The sequence below is a fragment of the Barbus barbus genome, assembly GCF_936440315.1.
Source record: "Barbus barbus genome assembly, chromosome: 11".
In the NCBI taxonomy this organism is placed as follows: domain Eukaryota; kingdom Metazoa; phylum Chordata; class Actinopteri; order Cypriniformes; family Cyprinidae; genus Barbus; species Barbus barbus.
Genome location: NC_136739.1, coordinates 17,621,503 through 17,643,780, shown reverse-complemented (window position 1 = coordinate 17,643,780; position 22,278 = coordinate 17,621,503). Strand labels below are relative to the sequence as shown.

The following is a 22,278-nucleotide window of genomic DNA, read 5'->3' as shown; positions in this document are numbered from 1 at the left end:
TTTAGAACACTTAAAATGTACTTTCACTTTATAAAAACCCTAAAAAAACCAAACCTCTTGTGGCATTCTTTACTCCAGTGCACAGTCCTATTCCTTTCACCTCATCATCCAGTGTTTCCAAAATCTGCTCATTCAGTTCAGAGAGCTCTTGGAAGGTGCTGGCTCGGGCCACTGTAGTAGCTTCACTGCCCAAATTATTGAGCTCGTCCTCAATATCACCCACCCCAACAGCATAGATGCGCACACCACTGTCTTTGAGAGCTAGTGCCGCTGATTTGCTGTCATCCCTTGACCGTCCACCAGTGACAACCATCAGGATCTGTGGAATTCCCGCATCCTTCCGACTGCCTCTTTCTTTGACAAAGTGTGTTTTCTGAACGTGGCGAATGGCATTGCCTGTTTTAATTTCCCGACCTCCCTTGTACTCGGCTCGAGTTATGGCATTAATAATATCATCCTTATTTTTGTAAGTATTGAGGTAGAATACATCGGTCACATCTGTAGCATAATGTGCTAGACCAATCTGAAGATTGTCTCTCTCAGTGAAGAACAAGTCAATTAAATTAAGAATAAATTCCATGACCTCTTTAAAATTGTCCCTGCCAAGATTGATTGAGCCATCAACCAAAAACACAATATCAGCAGCCTTGGCCTGTGGGAGCCCAGGACCTAGGGGAAATCAGAGAAAATAAAACAGGCTAAATAAATGAACAAACAAACATTTATGGCCTATTATTATAAACACATCATGTAAAGTATGTCTACCATAACAATGACATTAAAGCTCTACCTACCTGTATCTTCATTGTCAGTGGGAGTCTCCTCTATAATTGTTCCATTAAGTCTGGCTATAAACTTGCTCTGTATGTTTGGAAGATTTGGGAAAGCAGCTACCTGCAGGACATCATCAGCAGTGGTAGTAATCTGTGCCAGCTGTTTTAGGTCTGCATTTTCTGCACCAATTCCTATACAATTGACACGAGAGTCTTTGAGAAGTGGGCCATAAGTAGATACATCGGAGGTTGATCTTCCACCAGTTAGCACGACTAAATGCTGAGAAGCCTGTGTTAGACGTACCCCAGCAGATGCCTGGAGTTCGTTTCGAATGACATACTTTATCGCCTCAGCTAGATCAACACCACGTCCACCCATATGGCGCAATCTCTTAATTGCAGAGATTACAGATTGCTTGTTGTCATGAGAGTTCAAAGAGAATTCAGTTTTAGGCCTTTCACCATACTGCACAAGAGCCACGCGAACTTGGTCAGGTCGTACATCAAGCTGATCAACCACTTTCAACATAAAGTCACGAATGTGAGCAACACCACTTTGTCCAACACTATCAGAGCCATCAATGAGGAAGATGATGTCCTTTCTTCCAAGACTGAGTGGGACTGATAAGAAACAAAAATTAATACATTTACTAATACATTTCTGCATAATCTATTAAAGCTATGTGCGTGTGTAAAAGTAAACATGACATGATTAAATTTAGCATCAAATGCTCTGCTAATGTGGATTAACCTTAAACAATGGTTTTAACACAAGCAGAAAAAGTGGTATACCTCTAGGCATAGGGGGGGCCGAAATTTCATCTCTGGTCATGGTACTGACTTTGGTTAAAAGCTGTTGCTCCACTCTTGGAAGTTGCTGGAAGTCTCTAATGGTGTATGTTAATTCTGGACTAAAGGAAATTAATTTGAGTTCCTCTTCATCAGCATTATGAGCTCCAACTGCTAAGGGAGCAACGCGGCTTGACTTCAGTTGGTTAGCAGGGCCAGACACATCATCATTTGACTTTCCTCCGGTTACCAAGATGAGAAACTGGGGCACACCCTCTTCTACACGGCTTCCGGCTGATCTTTGATAGATGTTCTTTGAAACATATTCCAGAGCTTGGCCAGTGTTAAGCTGATTGCCACCTTTGCTTCTCATTCTTCGTATTGCCTGGCGAATTTCCTCCTTGGTGGAGTGCTCATTGAGAAGAAACTCCAGTTTGGGATCATCACTGTACTGCACAACTGAGACTCTCACATTGTCTAGACCCACATCTAACTTCTCCACCACTCGCTGAACCATGTCTCTTATGGCAGGGAACTCACTCCGCATCTTTGTTGTGCCATCAATAAGGAAAACAACGTCCCTTTTATCTCCACGAGGTACTGGTACTGGAATTACAGTCTCTATGTTTTGAAATAAAGAGATGAAAATTGGACATAAAAAATAAATATAACAATAATAAATAGATCTTAATTAATACACAATTGTACCTGACAGTCTGACCACAGGATTCACAAACTGTGGTGCAAATTTTGAACCGATTTTCTCAATTCTTCAGTTAGTTCTATGCAAATGTCAGGTATATTCAATTAGTTTTAAAAAAGGACTTTATCAACTGAATATGTTTTGCTGCTCTGAGTTGCTTTACACTAGATGAGATGATGTAAGCACTTGTTCTATTAATATCCTATCTATTTTATAAATTTAAATGTAAATATGAGTTAGATTGGTATCTTTGTCCAGTTATTTTAGTGCATCTTGTCATGAGTACTGGGTTAAGAACTTTAACTGTTTGCGCTATTTTAATTGATGTGAGCCTTTGACCATTGCAGCAGGTCTGGCTGTTTCAGTGTGTCCCACCATGAGTGCTGTGTTTTGCTGCTGTGTCAAGAATGCCTTAAAACCACAAGCTGATGGAGAAGCTGACCATAATTAATGTTGTCTTTTTAGCCATTCCATTGCATATTGCACGCAACAGTGGAAAGCACTTTCTTGATCTAATAATTTCTAATCTGATTAGCAGGCTTTATACAATTTCGGAGAGCAACAAGAATAAGGACACATTTTTCCTATGCAAAAATGTTAGCCAATCATAACAGTGAAAATTGAAGTCTTAAATAAAAAGCAGCAGCAAAACTGAGCATTTGATTCATATGGTTAGAGAATGGGTGGAAAATGGCCATGTATTACTAAATTATGACTGTAGTGCAACGAGTGACTATAAACAGACTTTTAAGGAATATAATAAAAATGTATGTCATGAACACTTTGCTATCACTGTTGAAAAGACCAACATAGCTGGTGATATTAATTTAGCATTTTAGATGCTGTTACCAGCATTGAATGCTAGTGTTTCTAGCAAGCTTCTTAACTAGGTTAACAACAGCAAGACTTCCTTGGTCAACAAGCAATAAGTGATAGACCATACTGGATAACCAATTTCATAAACTTAAAATTTAAAACAGAACTAAGTTTAAGAACTAAGTTTAACCACCTGCTGGACCAGATATCAAAAGGTAAGTTGGGAATGGAAATGTATTCTGGTCTATGCTGGCCTTTTCAGCAACATTACCACATCAACTCAAACCCAATTATGAAATGATTGCAGTTACCTGGAGGGTATTCAGGGCGCAATTTGGCCAAGTCCTCACTAGATAGCTCTGTCAGGGTGGTGATGAGTGTGTCCTGAATTGTATATAGTCCAGGCAAGTCATCAACTGTGTAGGCAAATCTGGGGACATAGGATGTCACCTGCAATTCCTGAGTGCTCACGTCTCTTGTTCCTATGCTAAAGGGGACGACTCCTGACTTTTTCAGTGCAGTTGCAGTTGGTCTTATATTGTCTGTTGCTTTTCCTCCTGAAATCACAACAACAAATTGTGGAACTCCCTCCTGTTTCCTTCCACCACGTCCAGAAGCCAGAACTTCACGACTAACAAAGTCAATGGCCCGACCAAGGTTACGCTGTCTCCCTCCTCGTTGTCGGAGTTCCTTAATGCCATTTAGGACACCTTCTTTGGTCCTGTGTGAGTTGAGGTATATGTCTGCATACGGGGAATCTCCATACTGCACCACGCTTACTCGGATCTTGTTCTCGCCAACATTGAGGTTCTCCACAACTCTGCGCACAAACTCCTGGATAATTGGGAACTCTCTGCCAACACCTTCAGAGCCATCAATCACAAAGATGATGTCCTTCTTAGGTCCTTGGGTCTCCGCTAAAACGAAAAAAAAAAAAATCTGATTTAATATCAAATGTTGCTGACTAGATAAGGGCCAGTCTGTATACACACCCACCAACAACAACATGAATATAATTATATGAACTGTACAACCCTTTGTTTCAGATAGGTGAACATAACTAATTTTCATTTGATTCCACTACCTAACGGTTAGACATTGTATTAGCAAGTTTTGTATCATCATTCTGTATTTTGTTTCCACCTGGAATTGCCAGATGTGCAAGGTGTCATTTTCAATTGAACTTGAACAACCATGATACATTGTAACCTTGGAGAGCAACCATAGTAGCATATGTTTTATATGTGACCCTGGACCACAAAACCAGTCATAAATAGCATGGGTCAAGATTATCGATTTTTCTTTTTTTCTTTTATGCCATAAATCATTAGGATATTAAGTAAAGATCATGTTCCATGAAGATAGTTTGTACATTTTCTACTGTAAATACATCAAAACTTAATTTTCGATTAGTAATATGCACTGCTAAGGACTTCATTTAGACAGCTTTAAAGGAGATTTTCTCAATATTAGTTTTTTTTTGTTGCACCCTCAGATTCAAGAAATTCAGTTGTATCTCAGCTAAATATTGTCCTATCCTAACAAGCTTATTTATTCAGTTTTCAGAAGGTGCATAAATCGTCTCAGGTTACGTACGTAACCCTGGTTCCCTGAAGGGAACGAGACGCTGCGTCGATGACGCTACGGGAACGCCTTCAGCGTGACCGCGCTCTGAACCAGAGTGTAATCTGTCCAATGGATGGGCAAGACGTCATGGGCGGGTGACGTCACCGACCGGGAAGCATAAAAGCACATGCGGTGGAGCCAGCGTTCCTTCTAGGAATGAAGCAATCGCTCGCAGGGATGCAGGAAGTATGGCCTCGAGACGCAGCGTTACGAACGTAACCTGAGACGTTCCCTTCCAGGAACTCGAGCTGCGTCGATGACGCTACGGGAACGAGATGCCCACGCCACCAGACTTCCAAGTCCCTGCCCTGTGTGTATCCCTCAGGAGCACTACAAGGGCGAAAGAAAAGAAGAGCCCGGAGTGGCCTGCAGATCAAGGCCATAGAAGCGGACAAAAGTAAGGGGCGTGGACCGCCCCGCAGCATTGCAGATGTCCTGCACAGGAACACCTACCAGAAAGGCCTTAGAGGCCGCCATACCCCGGGTGGAGTGAGCCTTAACCCCCATAGGAGCAAGAGAAATAGCATCCACAATCCACCTGCTAAGGGTCTGCTTAGAAGCAGGCAGACCCCGCTTAGGAGGACCGAAGCATACAGCAGTTGGTCCGTCCTTGTCCACAGGGCAGCTTTGTGGACGTATGCGTCCAGTACTCGAACTGGACACATGCAATTAAGCTTCCGCTGGTCGGGCTCCCGGGAAGGGAGGAGGACTGAAGGCCTGCAGCACGACAGACCGTGGTATAGAAGAGGGGATCTAGGAAATAACCCGCTCGAGGGTAGATAAACGCTTTGGCCAGACCAGGGGCAAAGACGAGATAAGAAGGGGCCATGAAGGGCCTGCGAAGATATTGCCAAAAGGAATGAAGTCTCAAAGTGAGAATGCAATCAAAATCTCTTAAATAGGCTCGAATGAAGGGACAGAGAGCTTCTAAAACCACAGCCAGGTCCCCGTAGGGACACGTCGTACAGGAGGCCTCAGCCTCAGCGCGCCGTGGAGGAAACATGTAACCAGGGGGTGTCAACCCACTGTAAGGCCACCGAGAAGGGCGTGGTACACGTAAACCTTCAGGGTGGAGTGAGTTATCCCTGCAGAGAAATGGTCCTGCAGGACCTCCAGCACTGTACCAATCGGGCAGTTAACTGGGTCAAAGTGGCGGTCTCCGCACCAAGAAGTGAAACATTTTCACTTCAGGGCAAACAGTTTCCTCGTAGAGGGAGCTCTGGATCGGAAGATGGTCTCAGCAACCTCAGTTGAGAGACCGGAAGCTATGAGCTGCGCCCCCTCAGAGGCCACAGCCACAGCTTCCACAACTCCGGGCGGGGGAGAAGGATAGTGCCCCCCTCCTGTGAGAAGAGATCTCTCCTGACGGGAATCTCCACGGAGAGCCGTCGAGGAGAGAAATCAGGTCCGAGAATCATACTCGGCCCGGCCAGAACGGTGCTACCAAAGTAGACTGACCTCGTCCTGGCACACTCTCGCCAGATCTACCGGGAGCAGAACGATTGGGGAAAACGTACAGACGAAGCCTCGGCCAGGTCTGTACCATAGCCTCCAGTTCAGAGGAGCTGGAGGAACTAGAGGGGCATAGCGCCTGAGTCGCAAAGCCAAAAACTTCCGTATCTGCTTCACCACCAAGGGTGAAGCATCCATTCCCCGGGCCTCGGCCCCCGCCTCAACAGGCTGTCTGCTCCCTGAAATACCCAGGGATAAGCTACGGCTCTCAGCGAGCGAAGTTAGCCTGGGACCACACGAGGATCTGATGCGCCAGTTGTATAAGGGGCGCTAACGCAGACCTCCCTGTTGGTTAATGTCAGAGACCACCACTGTGCTGTCGGTGCGCACCAACACATGGTGATCTCTTAGGTCTGGGAGAAAGTGCTTGAGTACACGAAACACTGCCAGATAGGAGATATGCCAAGACAGATTCCACAGGCCGCGGGCAGGGTGGCCACTCATGACCGCTCCTCCAACCGGTGAGGGATGCGTCCGTCGCTAGCATACGCGGCGACAAGATGCTTCCAGCACTGTGCCCTGAGACAAGAACCAAGGTTGTCTCCACATGTCTAAGGCACATAGGCATCGCCGCGTGACTTTGAATGCGAAGTGGGTTTCCCCTCAGGGAGAACCCCTTGGTTCTGAGCCACCACTGTAGGGGTATCGTGTACAGCAGGCCAATAGATAACACGTTGGACGCAGCTGCCACAAGCCCCAGCAGTTTCAGACTGGCCCTCTTTCACTCTCTCGACTGACGTGAGGATCGACTCGGTCCGAGCAGGAGACATACGTGCCTGCATCGTGGTCGAATCCCACACCACGCCTAGATAAGTGGTTCTCTATACTGGAGAAAGCACACTTCTTGGCGTTCAGTCTCAACCCCTACATGTGCAAGAGAACGACATCTTGATGCCGAATCGCCACCTGTTCTGATCGAGCTAGAATCAACCAATCGTTGATGTAAAATTGCGGGGTGAGAGTGCAAGGCCAACGGGAATAACCCGATATTGGTAAGCTTTGCCCCCAAAAGCCAACCTCAGGGACTTCCCGTGAGAGGGAAGGATGGAGACGTGAAATATGCGTCCTTAGATCTACCGTGACAACCCAGTCCTCGGACTTGGCCTGAGACAAGACTGATGAGTGTAAGCACCCTGAACTTCAGTCACAAGACTGAGCAGTTTAACTGACGCAGATCTACCATCCTTCTTTGGAACAATGAAGCACCGGCTGTAGAACCCGGACTCTCTTCCGTGAGGAGGGACCACCTCGATGGCCTCCTTCCTCAAGAGAGTGTCTACTTCCTGTTCCATGATCAGAGCCTGCTCGGGGCAGATGCACCGTTGAAAGGCAGCGGCAGAGCGCCAAACTGAAATACAAAGGCCTTTCTCTACAGTACGCAGGACCCAAAGAGATCCATTTGGCAGTAGTTTCCATGCTGCCTAAATGGTCTACTAAGGGAACCAGTCTCTCGAGACTGGCCTCTGATGTACCCAGAGCTGCTGGCTCGGTGCCCTGAAGTGGAGGACTGGCAGGAGACGGCCGAACCAGGTGCTCTAGAGACCCCCGCAGGGGTGGCGAGCTTCTCAGCTCCGTTACACTTTGGGGCAGAAGAGCTGAGAACATCGCTCGCTGGAGCCAGCTGCGCCCTGGAACACAGGCAGGGTTGGCAGACTGATCTCCCGAGGGCACTGGGGGGAGACAGACACCATATAAAGAGGTGCAACCCGCTCTGCCCCAGAGAGGTCTGCCCTCGTAAGTCCTGGCCATAGCATCAGGACTGCCTCAGCCGAAGCCTGCTATTGAACGACGGTCCTCAGACCCGCATCATTCCTAGGAAGATCAGGCTGATAGAAGCAGACCCTGCAAGGCAGGACCCAAAGAGACACATTGGCAGTAGTTTGCACGCTGCCAGATGGTCTACTAAGGGAACCAGTCTCTCAAGACTGGCCTCTGGTGTACCTAGAGCTGCTAGCTCGGTGCCCTGAAGCGGAGGACCGGCAGGAGACAGCCGAACCAGGAGCTCTAGAGACCCCCGCAGGGGTGGCGAGCTTTTTAGCTCCGCTACACTTCGGGGCGTAAGAAACTGAGAATATCGCTCACTGGAGCAAGCTGCACGCTGGAACTCTGGCAGGGTTAGCAGACTGGTCTCCTGAGGGCACTGGGGGGAGGCGGACACCCGCTCTGCCCCAGAGGGGTCTGCCCTCGTAAGCCCGGAGCCACGCTCGTCAGTGTTTCTTGGCCGAGGACCTCTTTGACTTAAGTACCGCAGATCCGCCTTAGCCTTAGCGGTCCCCGACCCAGAGCGTTTGCCACCACGGCCCCACCTCGGTTTTTAAGATCTGACTGCGCGCTATTCTCATTCATAATTAGCTTGTGCAAACACTGTTTCACTGACGCATCCACCTCCTCACAGGAAGACAGGTCTTAGGGAAGGGAAGAAGATAGGGGGGCTTGCCCGTCTTCATTCAACGCTAGTGAAAACTCACTCCTCTCTTTTTTTCAAAGAGAGCCTTCAGAGAGCAAGCATAAGCAATGAAAAAAGCTCACAAAACGGGCAGTCAGCTCCCTCGAGAGCTGAATCTGCGTGCTCTGCTCTCAAGCAGACCACACACAGACTGTGTGTATCCCCAGCAGTGATATAACGTGTGCAGTGAGGAACACACAGCCGGTAATGCGATCTGCTATCGCCCCAGTGCTTGCACATATTGCTGGAGCCTAATTCAAGTGATTGTGCCAGGACAAACAACACTAAATAAGACTCACAACACAAATCGACAGACACACAGACAGAGTAGCAGTTGCTGAATGACAAAAAGCAAACGCCGGCTCCACCGCATGTGCTTTTATGCTTCCCGGTCGGTGACGTCACCCGCCCATGACGTCTCGCCCATCCATTGGACAGATTACACTCTGGTTCAGAGCGCGGACACACTGAAGGCGTTCCCGTAGCGTCATCGACGCAGCTCGAGTTCCTGGAAAGGAACTCAATTTTTCTCAATCAAAAATTGACCCTTATGAATGGTTTTGTGGTCCAGGGTCACACACGCACGCACGCACGCACACACACGCACACACACACACACATTTATATGTATGTATATATATATATATATATATATATATATATATATATATATATATACACACATTTTTTAATGTGAAAAAAACTCAAACAAATTCACATCCCACACTCCTGATTTGGCTTAATGAATCTTAAATACATTAGAGAAAACTATCAGAAATTCTAGAAATAGAAAATGAAAAATCAATCAATCAACACAGACTGAGCAACACTGGTCTACACACATTTAATATAAAATCTGATCTCTCAAAAAGCACTAAAAATAATGGAAATATTTAGACAACTACAAACCTCTGTGCATATTAAAGGAAGAAAAGGTATGAATAAAGAAATGCATGTAAAATTTGCTATACAATACTCATTGGTATCAGGACATTTAGTGTTCTAAATGAAGCACATTTTCATATGTTCACTAAGGTCATACATTAACAGGGTGGTTGTCAAGGTGCTGCAAGGAGGCTGTGTAATGCTCCATACCATAGTTTCTATGATATAATGGTCAACAGATACGATGGTGGACCCTCCATTAGTGAAAGACTAGAAATTTTTGCTCATTTGGTTGAACAAAAGAGAACGGTACATCTCTCCTTAACAAGCCACAAACTTTTAAATAACATTCGTGGTTTTAGCATGGTAAAGCACAATATATATATTAAAAAAGTTTACCTAAAAGGAACTACAGCAAAACTGATTTGTAAATTTCTTACCTATTACTGTAGTAGTGATGGGCGTGCGCTCTACAAGTACTGTATTAATGTTAGTGAAAAGCTGCTGTTGGACACTGGGAAGATCAGCAAAGTCACTTACTGAGAGTCCATAACTAGGCTCATGGGAGATCCTCTGGAGCTCCCTGCTGTCTGAGCTCCTTGACCCTATCCCAAAGATAAGCACTCCCAGCTGCTTCAGGGATGAGGCCGGTGTGTCAACATTATCAAATGACTTTCCACCACTCAGCAGAATCAGTAACTGGGCCACACCTTCTGCACGTCTGCTTCCAGAGGAGGCAGTGAATACATTGTCCCTCACGTATTGCAGAGCTGCCCCTGTGTTGAGAGGTCTCCCTCCTTTGTGCCTCAGACCCCTGACCGTGTCAAGAATGTCCTTCTTTCTTGAGTATGTGTTAAGATAGAAATGGGCCTCTGGATCTCTGCTGTACTGGACCACTGACACACGGTCTCTGTTCTCAGACACATTCAGTCTCTCCACCATCTTTTCAACAAAGTCGCGCATTGCAGGGAAAGAGCTCCTAGTGCCATCTGAACCATCAAGCAGGAACACTACATCCCTCTTTCGCTCAGCTACGGGTAATGAAATGAAACACACAGTCACGTGAGCACTCGGCATCTGATATTGCCTGTAGCTGTATGCGTGCTCTAGCTGGCAACTGCAAACGGGAAATGACTCTCCCGTCCTTTATGTTATTTTACAACCAATCCAAAGGCCAAATGTTAGTCCCGTCTGCTATAATAACACCTTGTTTTAGTCAGAGTTAAACTGGCTAAACTGAATGAATATGAAGCCGTGAAATAAGGTCTAAATTTAAAGGTTATATTGGTCAAAAGAAAAAATTAAATCTTTGCCTAAAGCAAACCAACGAGTGAATGAACAAACACTTTCAAATTTAACAGTGCCTAGACTTCAAGTCCTTGGCTTTTTAGCCTAATTTCCCACAGCTCTGCTCACATGCAATGCTAACTTAAACTGTTCAGGGTCTACTGCACGCTTTGCAAAGAAGGGCTCAGTGTGCTGTTTTCTAGCGGCGCGGGGGAATCTGTCTTACCCGGCACAGTAGTTGTCATCGGCTTGACTTGACCAAGCACGTTGTTGAGGGAGCTGGTAAACTGCTGTTGGACACTGGGAAGGTCAGATAATTCATTGATGGTTTGTCCATAGGTAGGATCATTGACAATTCTCTGCACCTCTCTGCTGGAATTTCTGGTGCCGATGCCAAAAATCAAAATCCCGTCCTGTTTCAAGGCAGAGGCAGGTGTATCTATGTTATCACTTGATCGTCCTCCACTGAGGAGAATGAGAATCTAAGGGGAAACACCCGCTTGCTTTCTACTCCCCGCAGAGGTGGTGAAGACATTGTCCTTCAAGTACTGGAGAGCTGCCCCAGTGTTAAGGGGTCTCCCTCCTCTATGCCTGAGACCTCTGACAGAGTTCAAGATCTCCCCCTTTGTTGTGTAGGTATTCAGATAGAAATTGACCTCTGCGTCTCTACTGTACTGCACCACGGAAACACGGTCTCTGTTTGCATCTATGTTGAATTGCTCCACTAATCTTTGCACAAAGTCACGCAAAAAAAAAGTATTTCTATACTTTTTTTCTGGGGAAAGTATTTCTAGTGCCATCTGAACCATCCAGCAGGAACACTACGTCCTTTCTGGGTATGGCATCATCAGCTAGGAAAAGAAAACAGCGTCATTAACACCAGGACATTTCAAAACATCTTTAGAATGTCACGTTAGTTCACGACCTCTTTGACTACCTAAGCTGCGAGTAATCAACAAGGCTCAGCCGGTTAGCTAACTCTCGTGAAGTTCTGCCATGCACATACCGGTCAGAGTCTGGGAAGTTGGAGTGACGGGCATTGCAACATCCTGGACAGAGGCCAGCAGCTGCTGGACATTTGGGAGCTCACTGAAGTCGGACACGGACAGAGCATAACTGGGGTCGTATGAAATTCTCTGCAATTCTCCGCTATCCGAGCCCCTTGATCCTATTCCCAAGATCAAAACGCCAAGCTCTTTCAGAGAGGAGGCTGCTGCATCGACACTGTCAAAAGACCTTCCGCCACTAAGCAGGATCAGTATCTGCGGAACCCCCTGCAGCCGCCTGCTGCCGGAGGAGTCAGTAAAGACATTGTCTCTGACGTATTGGAGGGCTGCCCCCGTGTTGAGGAGTCTGCCTCCTTTGTGTCTCAGGCCTCTGACACGGTCAAGAATGTCTTCCTTTGTCGTGTAGCTGTTCAGATAGAAATGGACCTCAGCGTCTCTACTGTACTGCACCATGGAAACACGGTCTCTGTTTGCATCTATGTTGAATTGCTCCACTAATCTTTGCACAAAGTCACGCATAGCTGGGAAAGAATTCCTAGTGGCATCTGAACCGTCCAGAAGAAACACTAAGTCCTTTCTGGGTGTGGTGTAAACAGCTAAGAGGGGGGGGGGGGGAGCACCGTTAACGCCAAGTAATGTCAAAAACGTTCATTAACCTTCAGAATGTCATATCAGTTCAACACATCATTTACAGTCTAAGCTCTGGCTAACATTCCCACTGCGCATAAAAAAAAGAGAAAAAAAGAAAAAAGGAGGGGCCTTAAGTAGAAAGACGAGACACAGCGTACTATAAAGTTCTGCCATGCACATACCGGTTACAGTTGGTGAAGTTGTAGTGATGGGAATTGGAACAGGCTGGACAGAGGCCAGCAGCTGCTCTTGGACTTTTGGAAGCTCACAGAAGTCGGACACGGTCAAAGCATAATTTGGGTCGTATGAAATTCTCTGCAATTCTCTGCTATCAGAGCCCCTCGATCCTATTCCAAAGGTCAAAACTCCAAGCTCTTTCAAAGAGGAGGCTGCTACATTAACACTGTCAGATGACCTTCCCCCGCTAAGCAAAACCATCTGCGGCACACCCTCCAGCCGCCTGCTGCCGGAGGAGGCGGTAAAGACATCGTCTCTGACGTACTGGAGACCTGCCCCCGTGTAGAGGGGTCTACCTTCTTTGTGCCTCAGACCTCTGACACCGTCAAGAATGTCTTCCTTTGTCGTGTACGTGTTAAGATAGAAATGGACCTCTGCGTCTCTGCTGTACTGGACCACAGAAATGCGATCTCTGTTCTCAGCTACGTCTAATATCTCCACCATTCTTTGAACAAACTCTTTCATTGCTGGAAACCCATTTCTATTTCCATCTGATCCATCCATTAGGAAGACAACATCTCTTCTCTGTCTTTCACTCTCAGCTATGAAACAAATATTGAAGAGTGAAATTAGGAAGGACAGTGCATACTATTATCAATAGGAAAAAAATTATAAAATATGTAGTTTTCTTTTCAAACTCGGGCCTGGGAGGAGTTCGGTGAGGCCATGGAGAAGGACTATCGGCTGGCCTCGAAGAGATTCTGGCAAACCGTCCGGCGCCTCAGGAGAGGGAAGCAGTGCCCTACCAACGCTGTTTACAGTAGAGGTGGGGAGCTGCTGACCTCGACTGGGGATATCGTTGGACGGTGGAAGGAATACTTCGAGGATCTCCTCAATCCCGCCGTCACGTCTTCCATTGAGGAAGCAGAGGCTGAGGGCTCAGAGGTGGACTCGTCCATCACCCAAGCTGAAGTCACCGAGGTAGTCAAGAAACTCCTCGTGGCAGGGCACCGGGGGTGGATGAGATCCGCCCTGAGTACCTCAAGTCTCTGGATGTTGTGGGGCTGTCTTGGCTGACACGCCTCTGCAGCATCGCGTGGCGGTCAGGGACAGTGCCTCTGGGGTGGCAGACCGGGGTGGTGGTCCCTCTTTGTAAGAAGGGGGACCGGAGGGTGTGTTCCAACTACAGGGGGGTCACACTTCTCAGCCTCCCTGGGAAAGTCTATGCCAGGGTACTGGAGAGGAGAATACGGCCGATAGTAGAACCTCGGATTCAGGAGGAACAGTGTGGTTTTCGTCCGGGCCGTGGAACACTGGACCAGCTCTATACCCTCTACAGGGTGCTGGAGGGTTCATGGGAGTTTTCCCAACCAGTCCACATGTGTTTTGTGGATTTGGAGAGGGCATTCGACTTTGTCCCTCGCGGCGGCCTGTGGAGGGTGCTCCGGGAGTATGGGGTCAGGGGTCCTTTACTAAGGGCTGTCCGGTCCCTGTATGACCGAAGCAGGAGCTTGGTTCGCATTGCCGGCAGTAAGTCAGACTTGTTCCCGGTGCATGTTGGACTCCGGCAGAGCTGCCCTTTGTCGCCGGTTCTGTTCATAAGTTTTATGAACAGAATTTCTAGGCGCAGCCAGGGGCCGGAGGGTGTCAGGTTTGGTGACCACACGATTTCGTCTCTGCTTTTTGCAGATAACATTGTCGTGTTGGCTTCATCAAGCCAGGACCTTCAGCAGGCACTGGGACGGTTTGCAGCCGAGTGTGAAGCGGCTGGGATGAGAATCAGCACCTCCAAATCCGAGGCCATGGTCCTCAGTCGGAAAAGGGTGGTTTTCCCACTTCAGGTTGGTGGAGAGTTCCTGCCTCAAGTGGAGGAGTTTAAGTATCTTGGGGTTTTGTTCACGAGTGAGGGAAGGATGGAACGGGAGATTGACAGACGGATCGGTGCATCTTCTGCAGTAATGCGGTCGATGTACCGGTCTGTCGTGGTGAAGAAAGAGCTGAGCCGCAAGGCGAAGCTCTCGATTTACCGGTCAATCTACGTTCCTACTCTCACCTATGGTCATGAGCTTTGGGGACAAGATCCCGGATACAGGCGGCTGAAATGAGCTTTCTCCGCAGGGTGGCTGGGCGATCCCTTAGAGATAGGGTGAGAAGCTCGGTCACTCGGGAGGAGCTCAGAGTAGAGCCGCTGCTCCTTCACATTGAGAGGGGTCAGCTGAGGTGGCTCGGGCATCTGTTCCGGACGCCTCCTGGACGCCTTCCCGGGAAGGTGTTCCGGGTGCGTCCCACTGGGAGGAGACCCCGGGGAAGACCTAGGACACGCTGGAGAGACTATGTCTCCCGGCTGGCCTGGGAACGCCTCGGTGTCCCCCCGGAAGAGCTGGAGGAAGTGTCTAGGGAGAGGGAAGTCTGGGCATCTCTGCTTAGACTGCTGCCCCCGCGACCTGGCCCCGGATAAGCGGAAGAAGATGGATAGATGGATGGATAGTTTTCTTTATTTTTGGCTGCAGTAATGAAGTCGACAACGCTGACTCGCCATCTCCAGAGTTTACATGCATGTTTCATACAGATTACATAATCTGAAAATATTTGTTTTCTATTTGAATTGGTTCATTTAAAAGTAGACATTTCTTTTTCTATAGATATATTTTTGAAGCGCTCAAATTCAGAGACCTAGATCTATGAGAAAGCGGTAGAGATTTACTTTTAGACATTTAGACAGCGGTAGACATTATTTGACAAAAACACAATGTTTTTTTGTTATTTTGAGTGCACACAAATGAAAAGTGGTCCTTTTACAGATTTGAAAGATGTATTACTCTTATCTGTATGACCAAAAATGATGTAGTATTAATTTAAATTTTAGTATTAAGCTAAATTCAAATGATCGCACCGGCATCTCCAAGTTAACTGTCATGAAGTGAGTGCACTACTATTCAGCTTCCACACTCCGCACAAACACTTGAATAGCACACATTTTTCTAGGATAATGTTAAAGCAAGTGGCCATGTTATGATGTTACTAACATGTTTCAGATGATAAGCCAGATTTGAGATTGATGAATGAAACAAACGTTTGCATCAACGTAAACAAATGTCTTGACTGATCTATGTGACTTTGCCACTTTCTGTGTTTAATTATCATAATACATTTCTGAATATTAAAGAGGTATTTTACTCACTACTGTGCAGAAGCATTATTACACTTACCTATGAATTCCTTTTTGTTGTAACTTGGAATGGCTTTCATTGCTTCTAATAACTGTGTCTGGATTTTTGGTAATTCACTGAAGTCAGCCAATGAAAGCACTTTATTCTCAGAAGAAACTGTATGTAATTCATAAGAATCTGAGTACTTTCCTCATATTCCATATATTAATACCCCACTTTTTTTCAAAGCAGAGGCTGCTTCAGAAATGCTGTCCCTTGATTTTTCACTAGTCAGCAGAATTAATATTTGAGGGATGTCTTCTTTGTGCCTGCTTCCCGAGGCTCTTATAAAGATATTTTCCTTTACATATAGAAGGGCAGAGCCTGTGTTTAACGGCCTTCCACCTTTATGGCTAAGCACTTTTACTGCATTCAATACAATTTCCTTTCTTAAGAATGAATTAAAATAAAAATTTGCTACAGCCACATTGCTGTATTGAATTATTGAGATTCTATCATTATTAATACCCACATTGAGATTTGTGATAATATTGGACAGAAAATCACATATTTCTGGAAATCCTCTTCTTGTACTGTCTGAACCCTCCACAAGAAAAGCAATATCCCTTTTAAATCCTGTGCCTAGAATTGCAATAATTACAGGATTAGAGATGCACCTTTAAAGTATTTTTCTAACTAGAATTAGTTAGTATGCTTACTTTCATTAGTAATATACAATTGGAGGAGACAAATACATAGAAATGTTACAAATAAATAAATGAATACAGAATTTTATTTCCAACAATAAAATATTCTGTAACTTTATATTTAATTCATCTTTCCATTAACAACAACAAAAAATGGTCCCACTTTATATTAGGTGGCCTTAACTACTATGTACTTCCATTGAAATTAATAATTTGATACAATGCACTTATTGTGTACATACATGTTTTTACATTGCACATATTTTTTAAAAATACCTGCATGTAATCACATCTGTAATTAATTTCTGTAATTACACTGTTGACCCAACTCTTACACCTTACCCCACCCTTAAACCTACCCATACCACCAAACCTGTCCCTAACCTTACCCCTGTCCCACCTCAATAGCAGCAAAAGTGTTTTGCAATATAATATGAACACAATAAGTACACGGTACTTAGTTTTTATGAACGTACATAGTAGTTAAGGCCACCTACTATAAAGTGGGACCAAAAAAAGTAAAATAAATTGAAACGATCAGCCTATTCTGAAAGTCTCAACATGTAATCTTAAAACTTCTATGAAGTTCTATAAATGTTTCTAAAGCATTACAATGTATAATTTTTATTCTTACCATCAACTTCTCTGTCTCCTTTTTGTCTTCCACTCATAAGTTTTGTCATGAGGCTTTGGCGTACATTTTTTAAATCATGAAAATCAGAAACAGCAATGGCATAATCTGTCTTTGAAGAAATGGCTTCCATTTCAATAGGATCTGTCAACCTTGACCCAATGGCAAAAATGGCTACTCCCATACTCTTTAGTGCATTAGCTGGTCCACGAGTAGAATCTCTTGATCTGCCACCAGCCACAAACACAAGATTTTGGCTAACAAGGCCTATTTGCTGACTTTTAACATTAGGGGTAAAATACTGTCTCTAACAAATTGCAAAGCCTGGCCAATATATGGCGGCCTTCCCCCTTTTGGTTTGAGGTTGCGTACAGCATCTGCCACCTCAGAAGTGGATGAGTATGTACTGAGATTAAAGCTTATTGCTGCAGTATTACTGAACTGCACAACAGCAATTTGATCTTTTTCTTTACCAACTTCAAATGTCTCTGCCAAACTGGCCACAAATTCTCGTATAGCTGTGAATCTATCACTAGCATCATCTGATCCATCAATAAGAAACACAATATTTTGTCCTGCTTCCAGAGTCTGGCCTACAATAAATAAAACAAAGAATATTTCCATAAAGAAAAGCCAACAGTATTAAAACAACAAATCTATAGAAATACAGTAGATAGAGTGGCTAATTAGTCTGCATCTACAAGTCTCTTCTTCATTTAATATAACAGCATGTTCAACAAAGAAATCATTTATCAAAGTTCTTACCCCCAGGAGTTGGAAATTGCTCAGGAATTTCATCACTACTTGTAAAAACAGAGGCAACTCTTTGGACAATGCTGTTGATGGAGGTGAAGTCAGGAACAGAGAAAGCATATGCTGGTGTTGTAGACATTGTCTGTAACTCAAGTGTATCAGAATTACTTGTGCCAATTGTAACAACTTTTATGTTGTTTTCTCTTAAACTTTGAGAAATGGTTCTGACATCATCACCAGATATACCACCGCTAAATAAGTACAGAATCTGAGGAACACCCTCATGAAGTCTGCTCCCAGAGGATTGTGTAAAAATATTTTTTTTAATAAACAGTAGAGCAGCTCCAGTATTCAGTGGCCTTCCACTTTTGTGCCTCATGGATCGTATGGAATTAAGTACTTCTTTTTTGGTTGAGTATGAGCTGAGATAAAAATTAGCTGTGGGATCCTGACTGTACTGAACAACCGCCACCCTGTCAAGATCTTCCTCCACATTTAGACTCTCAACTACCCTTTGGATAAAATTGCAAATTCCCTCAAAACTAATTTTAGAATCATCAGATCCATCAATAAGAAATGCAACATCCCTTTTGACAAATTCTGTAATAAAGAAATTAAATGAATAGATTAACTATAACAAAGTACTTTAGCAGTACATTCTAGATCATGTGTTCAGACTAATCTAAAGCATTGTTTATGTTATCAAGTGCTATAATACATAGGACACTGCTGCCAGTGGCTGTTGTGCACACATACATTATGAAATTAATACATTTTCTCTTACCAGAGACCTGAGGTGTCATTGTTGGTAGCCGTTGGTAAGATACCCTATTTATTAATGCTAAAATACTCTCTTGAACATCAAGAATGCTCTCAAAATCAGAAATGAAAAAGTAGTTTGGCTGATGGGATATTGTTTGTAACTCAAGCGTATCAGCATTTGTGGTACCAATACTAAACGAAATGACACCAATGTCTTTCAAAGCTTTGACTGGACCACGTATTTCATCGTTGGACCTTCCAGAGTTCAAGAGAATTAGAACCTGTGGCACACCCTCCAAAAGTCTACTCCCTGCAGCAGCAGTAAACAGATTGTCCTTAACATATTGTAGGGCTGCCCCAGTGTGGCGCAGCCTTCCTCCTTTATGAATTAAACGTTTCACATTATTTATAACATCATCTGATGATGAATATGTATTCAGAAGAAAATCAAAGGCTGCATCATCACTGTACTGGACTACTGAAATATGATCTTTATTTGGTGCCACATTCAGTTTCTGAACCAGGGTCTGAACAAAGTTCTGCATTCCTGAGAAACTTTCCTTTGTTTCATCAGTGCCATCGATTAAAAACACAACATCTCTCTTTCCAGCATCTGTTGCAATGAGCATAAATGTATATAATTATGTCACTCACCCATAACACCTTTAAATCAACCCCCCCCAAAAAAATCATCCTTACCTGTTGTAGTTTGTGGAAGCCTCCTGGGCTGACGAGGAACTCTTTTTAAATATGATACAAGTTTATGTTCAATGGTTTGAAGGTCCTCAAACTGAGGAACAGTAAGGGTATGACCAGGAGTATATGAAATTGCCTGGAGTTGAATAACATCTGCATTTGGATTGCCAATACTGAATGTTACAATTTGATCCTTTTTCAGAGCAGCAGCTGGAGCGCTAACATCATCCTGAGACCTTCCTCCAGTCACAAGCACAAGCACCTGAGGAGCCCCCTCTAGGATTCTGCTCCCAGAAGAGGCAATGAATATGTTCTTTTTGGTATAGTCAAGGGCTCTTCCTGTGTTGAGGGGACTTCCTCCCTGGTGTTTAAGACTCTCAATTGAATTGAGAATGTCTTGCTTTGTGGCATGTGTGTTGAAGTAAAAATGGACCTGTGGCTCTCTGCTGTATTGAACTACAGACACTCTGTCTCTGCTTGACCCAATATTGAGTTTGTCCACTACCCTTTGAACAAACTGACACATTTGTTTAAATGCATTCTTGGTGTCATCAGACCCATCCAGAATAAAGACAATGTCTCTTTGAGCTGCATCCAATTCAACTGGGATGAAAATTAAATGGCTTTAGTAAAACGGACTCTTATAAAAGTGTAAGACAAAACATCATTAACACACTAAATACATAAAGCACATTATTGTATGTAGTGATTTTTCATAGTATTAACAATTAAATTCAAATCTGAACAAACAATTTACAGACAAATTTACAATCCATATACATTTTGCTATATTTGTGTTTCTGAGAATATGCTGACAATATCTGACACAAAGAAAAATGAAAAATGTATTGTAGGATATCACTAGTGTATTTTCCAGCTCAATTGAATAAGTGAGATCAATCAAGCAACCAGAATAGAAAAAGGGAAGAACAAGAAGTTGAAATACCAGCAATGATTGAGAAATCATTGGCTCAAACAAGAGCTTTAACCTGAAGGGGAATCTCCACAAGTAGTAAGACTCTTCCATGGTTAAGAGAACCAGTGGAAAGCCATGGAAGTTCTCTGATGGACAAAGCAAAAGATGAACAGAACAGGTAAATGTTTAGGTGTCAAGGCCATTAATTGCCATTCTTTAAAATATGTTAAGATAGCTGAATGAATCAATCAATGGCCTCATAATTAAAGCAAACAGTTTAGTGAAGAAAGTAGCTTTTCATGAAGTTTCATGTCCAAACTCTCAAATGCCCAAAGTCAGAAGAAAAAGTTTGAATTTGAGGAAAATGCCAAGTGTTGTTATTCTTACCAATGATAGTAGGGGGTTCTATTCCCATTTTGGATTTGATAAAGGAGAGGATATCAGGCTGTATATTTAAAAGTTCACCAAAGGCTGGAAGATTAAAAAGAAATCTAGGTGAAAATGCTATGCTTTGGAGCTCTGCCTCTATAGCATTCTTTATTCCAATGGCAATGGACAGAACTCCAATATTTTTAAGATCTTCAGCTGGACCTGCCACATCATCAACGGACCCTCCACCAGTCATAACAATCAACAGCTGAGGTACTCCTAGCCGATGTCTACTTCCAGAAGCAGCATTGAAAACATTGTCCCTGACATACTGTAGTGCTGCCCCAGTATTTAAATATTTTCCACCTTTTGCTGTAAGGCCATTAATGGCATAAATTACAGCTTTCTTACTACTGTAAGTATTAAGTAGGAAATGAGTCAAAACATCTTCGCTGTACTGTATTACAGCAACTCGAACAATGTCCTGGTCAATGTCAAGATCCTCTGCCATTCTCCGAATAAACTCACGGATGGCAAGAAGTCCATTTTTGGAGTCATCGGAGCCATCAAGGAGAAAAACTATGTCCCGTTTGTTAATTCCTGTGTCAGGCAAGTTACCAAGAAAAGAAAAAGAAAAGGATATTGGAATACATCTGACTCATTCAATGTATAAATTGAATAGCAAAAGCTTTAAAAGTGTACAAGAGCAAAAAAACTGTATCAAAATGCAAGTAAATCAAAGAATATCAGTGACATCGAACCCTCAAAATTTATTTTGTGGGTCAGGATGTGAATAGCGTTGAATAAGAAAAGGTACTGCAAGTGAAATAGTTCAAAAACACTCCCATGAAACGAACATCTTTATGTGCAAAAGATGTCAACTAAAGACATGGAAGATATGAGAAAATATTTAAGAAGAAAGACTTAAGAAAAAGGACACAATATCACACAAGGATTACAATATCAGCCTATATATGGCAATATATATTACATTTAAGGCATTTAGCAGATGCTTTTACCCATAACTTTTGCTTTTGGAATTTCTCCTGATTATTTTGGGATATACTGTAGTGTTAAAACTATTTGTGGCGCTATTAAAGGAAGGCCTTTAAATCAATCAATATAATGTGTGAATTGTGACTGAAATGCTCGTTTTCAGCTCATTTGAATCTGCATTTTTCACACCAATGTTCACTGTCACAATTTCAAGATCTCTCAGGGCCATGGCAGGCCCTATTATTTAATCACTAGATGGTCTGCTACTCAACAATATTAGTATTTTAGGAATTCCATAAAGTCATCTACTCCCAGATAAAGAAATGAAAACCTGGTGCCTCACAAACTGGAGGCATGCACCAGTGTACACCTTGTCCACCTTTATGTCTTTATTGCATTTAGAACCTCCACCTTTGTTGAGTAAGTTTTAAGATAGAAGTCAACCAATGGATAGTCACTGTACTGAACCACAGATATTCTGTATTTGCTCTCCTCCACATTAAGTTTCTCAACAACTCTTTGAACAAAATCACACACTGCACCAAATCCACTTTTAATGCTGTCAGAACCATCCAAGAGGAACACAATATATTTGTATATGTCTTTGGCATAAAGTAAGACATAGTACACCAATGATAATTATTTTGA

At 43.8% G+C, this 22,278-nt stretch overlaps 2 protein-coding genes and 1 long non-coding RNA gene across 3 annotated transcripts in view; all 3 read right to left on the bottom strand.

Annotated features, from left to right (window-relative positions):
* LOC306877224 (collagen alpha-3(VI) chain-like) overlaps positions 1–22,278 on the bottom strand; it is a 59,339-nt gene that overhangs the window by 19,205 nt on the left and 17,856 nt on the right. Inside the window, exons 7-10 of the mRNA XM_079428857.1 lie at positions 3,393–3,998; positions 1,566–2,183; positions 795–1,394; positions 55–669 (exon numbers count right to left, since the gene is read on the bottom strand). Coding sequence (XP_079284983.1) covers positions 55–669; positions 795–1,394; positions 1,566–2,183; positions 3,393–3,998 — 2,439 coding nt within the window. The remainder of the gene's footprint in view (positions 1–54; positions 670–794; positions 1,395–1,565; positions 2,184–3,392; positions 3,999–22,278) is intronic.
* On the bottom strand, positions 5,282–15,190 carry LOC306877083 (collagen alpha-3(VI) chain-like; the record flags this gene model as incomplete). The annotated part of the gene is made up of 7 exons (XM_079428626.1): positions 5,282–5,424; positions 9,991–10,581; positions 11,064–11,250; positions 11,606–11,688; positions 11,844–12,440; positions 12,657–13,253; positions 15,184–15,190. 7 exons carry the CDS (start codon positions 15,188–15,190, stop codon positions 5,282–5,284), a joined length of 2,205 nt encoding a protein of 734 aa, XP_079284752.1.
* Positions 15,254–19,282, bottom strand: LOC306877226. Its single transcript, XR_013784880.1, has 3 exons — positions 17,142–19,282; positions 16,333–16,442; positions 15,254–16,161 (listed from the first exon to the last, which is right to left on the bottom strand). It is a non-coding gene; the product is annotated as an uncharacterized lncRNA (long non-coding RNA).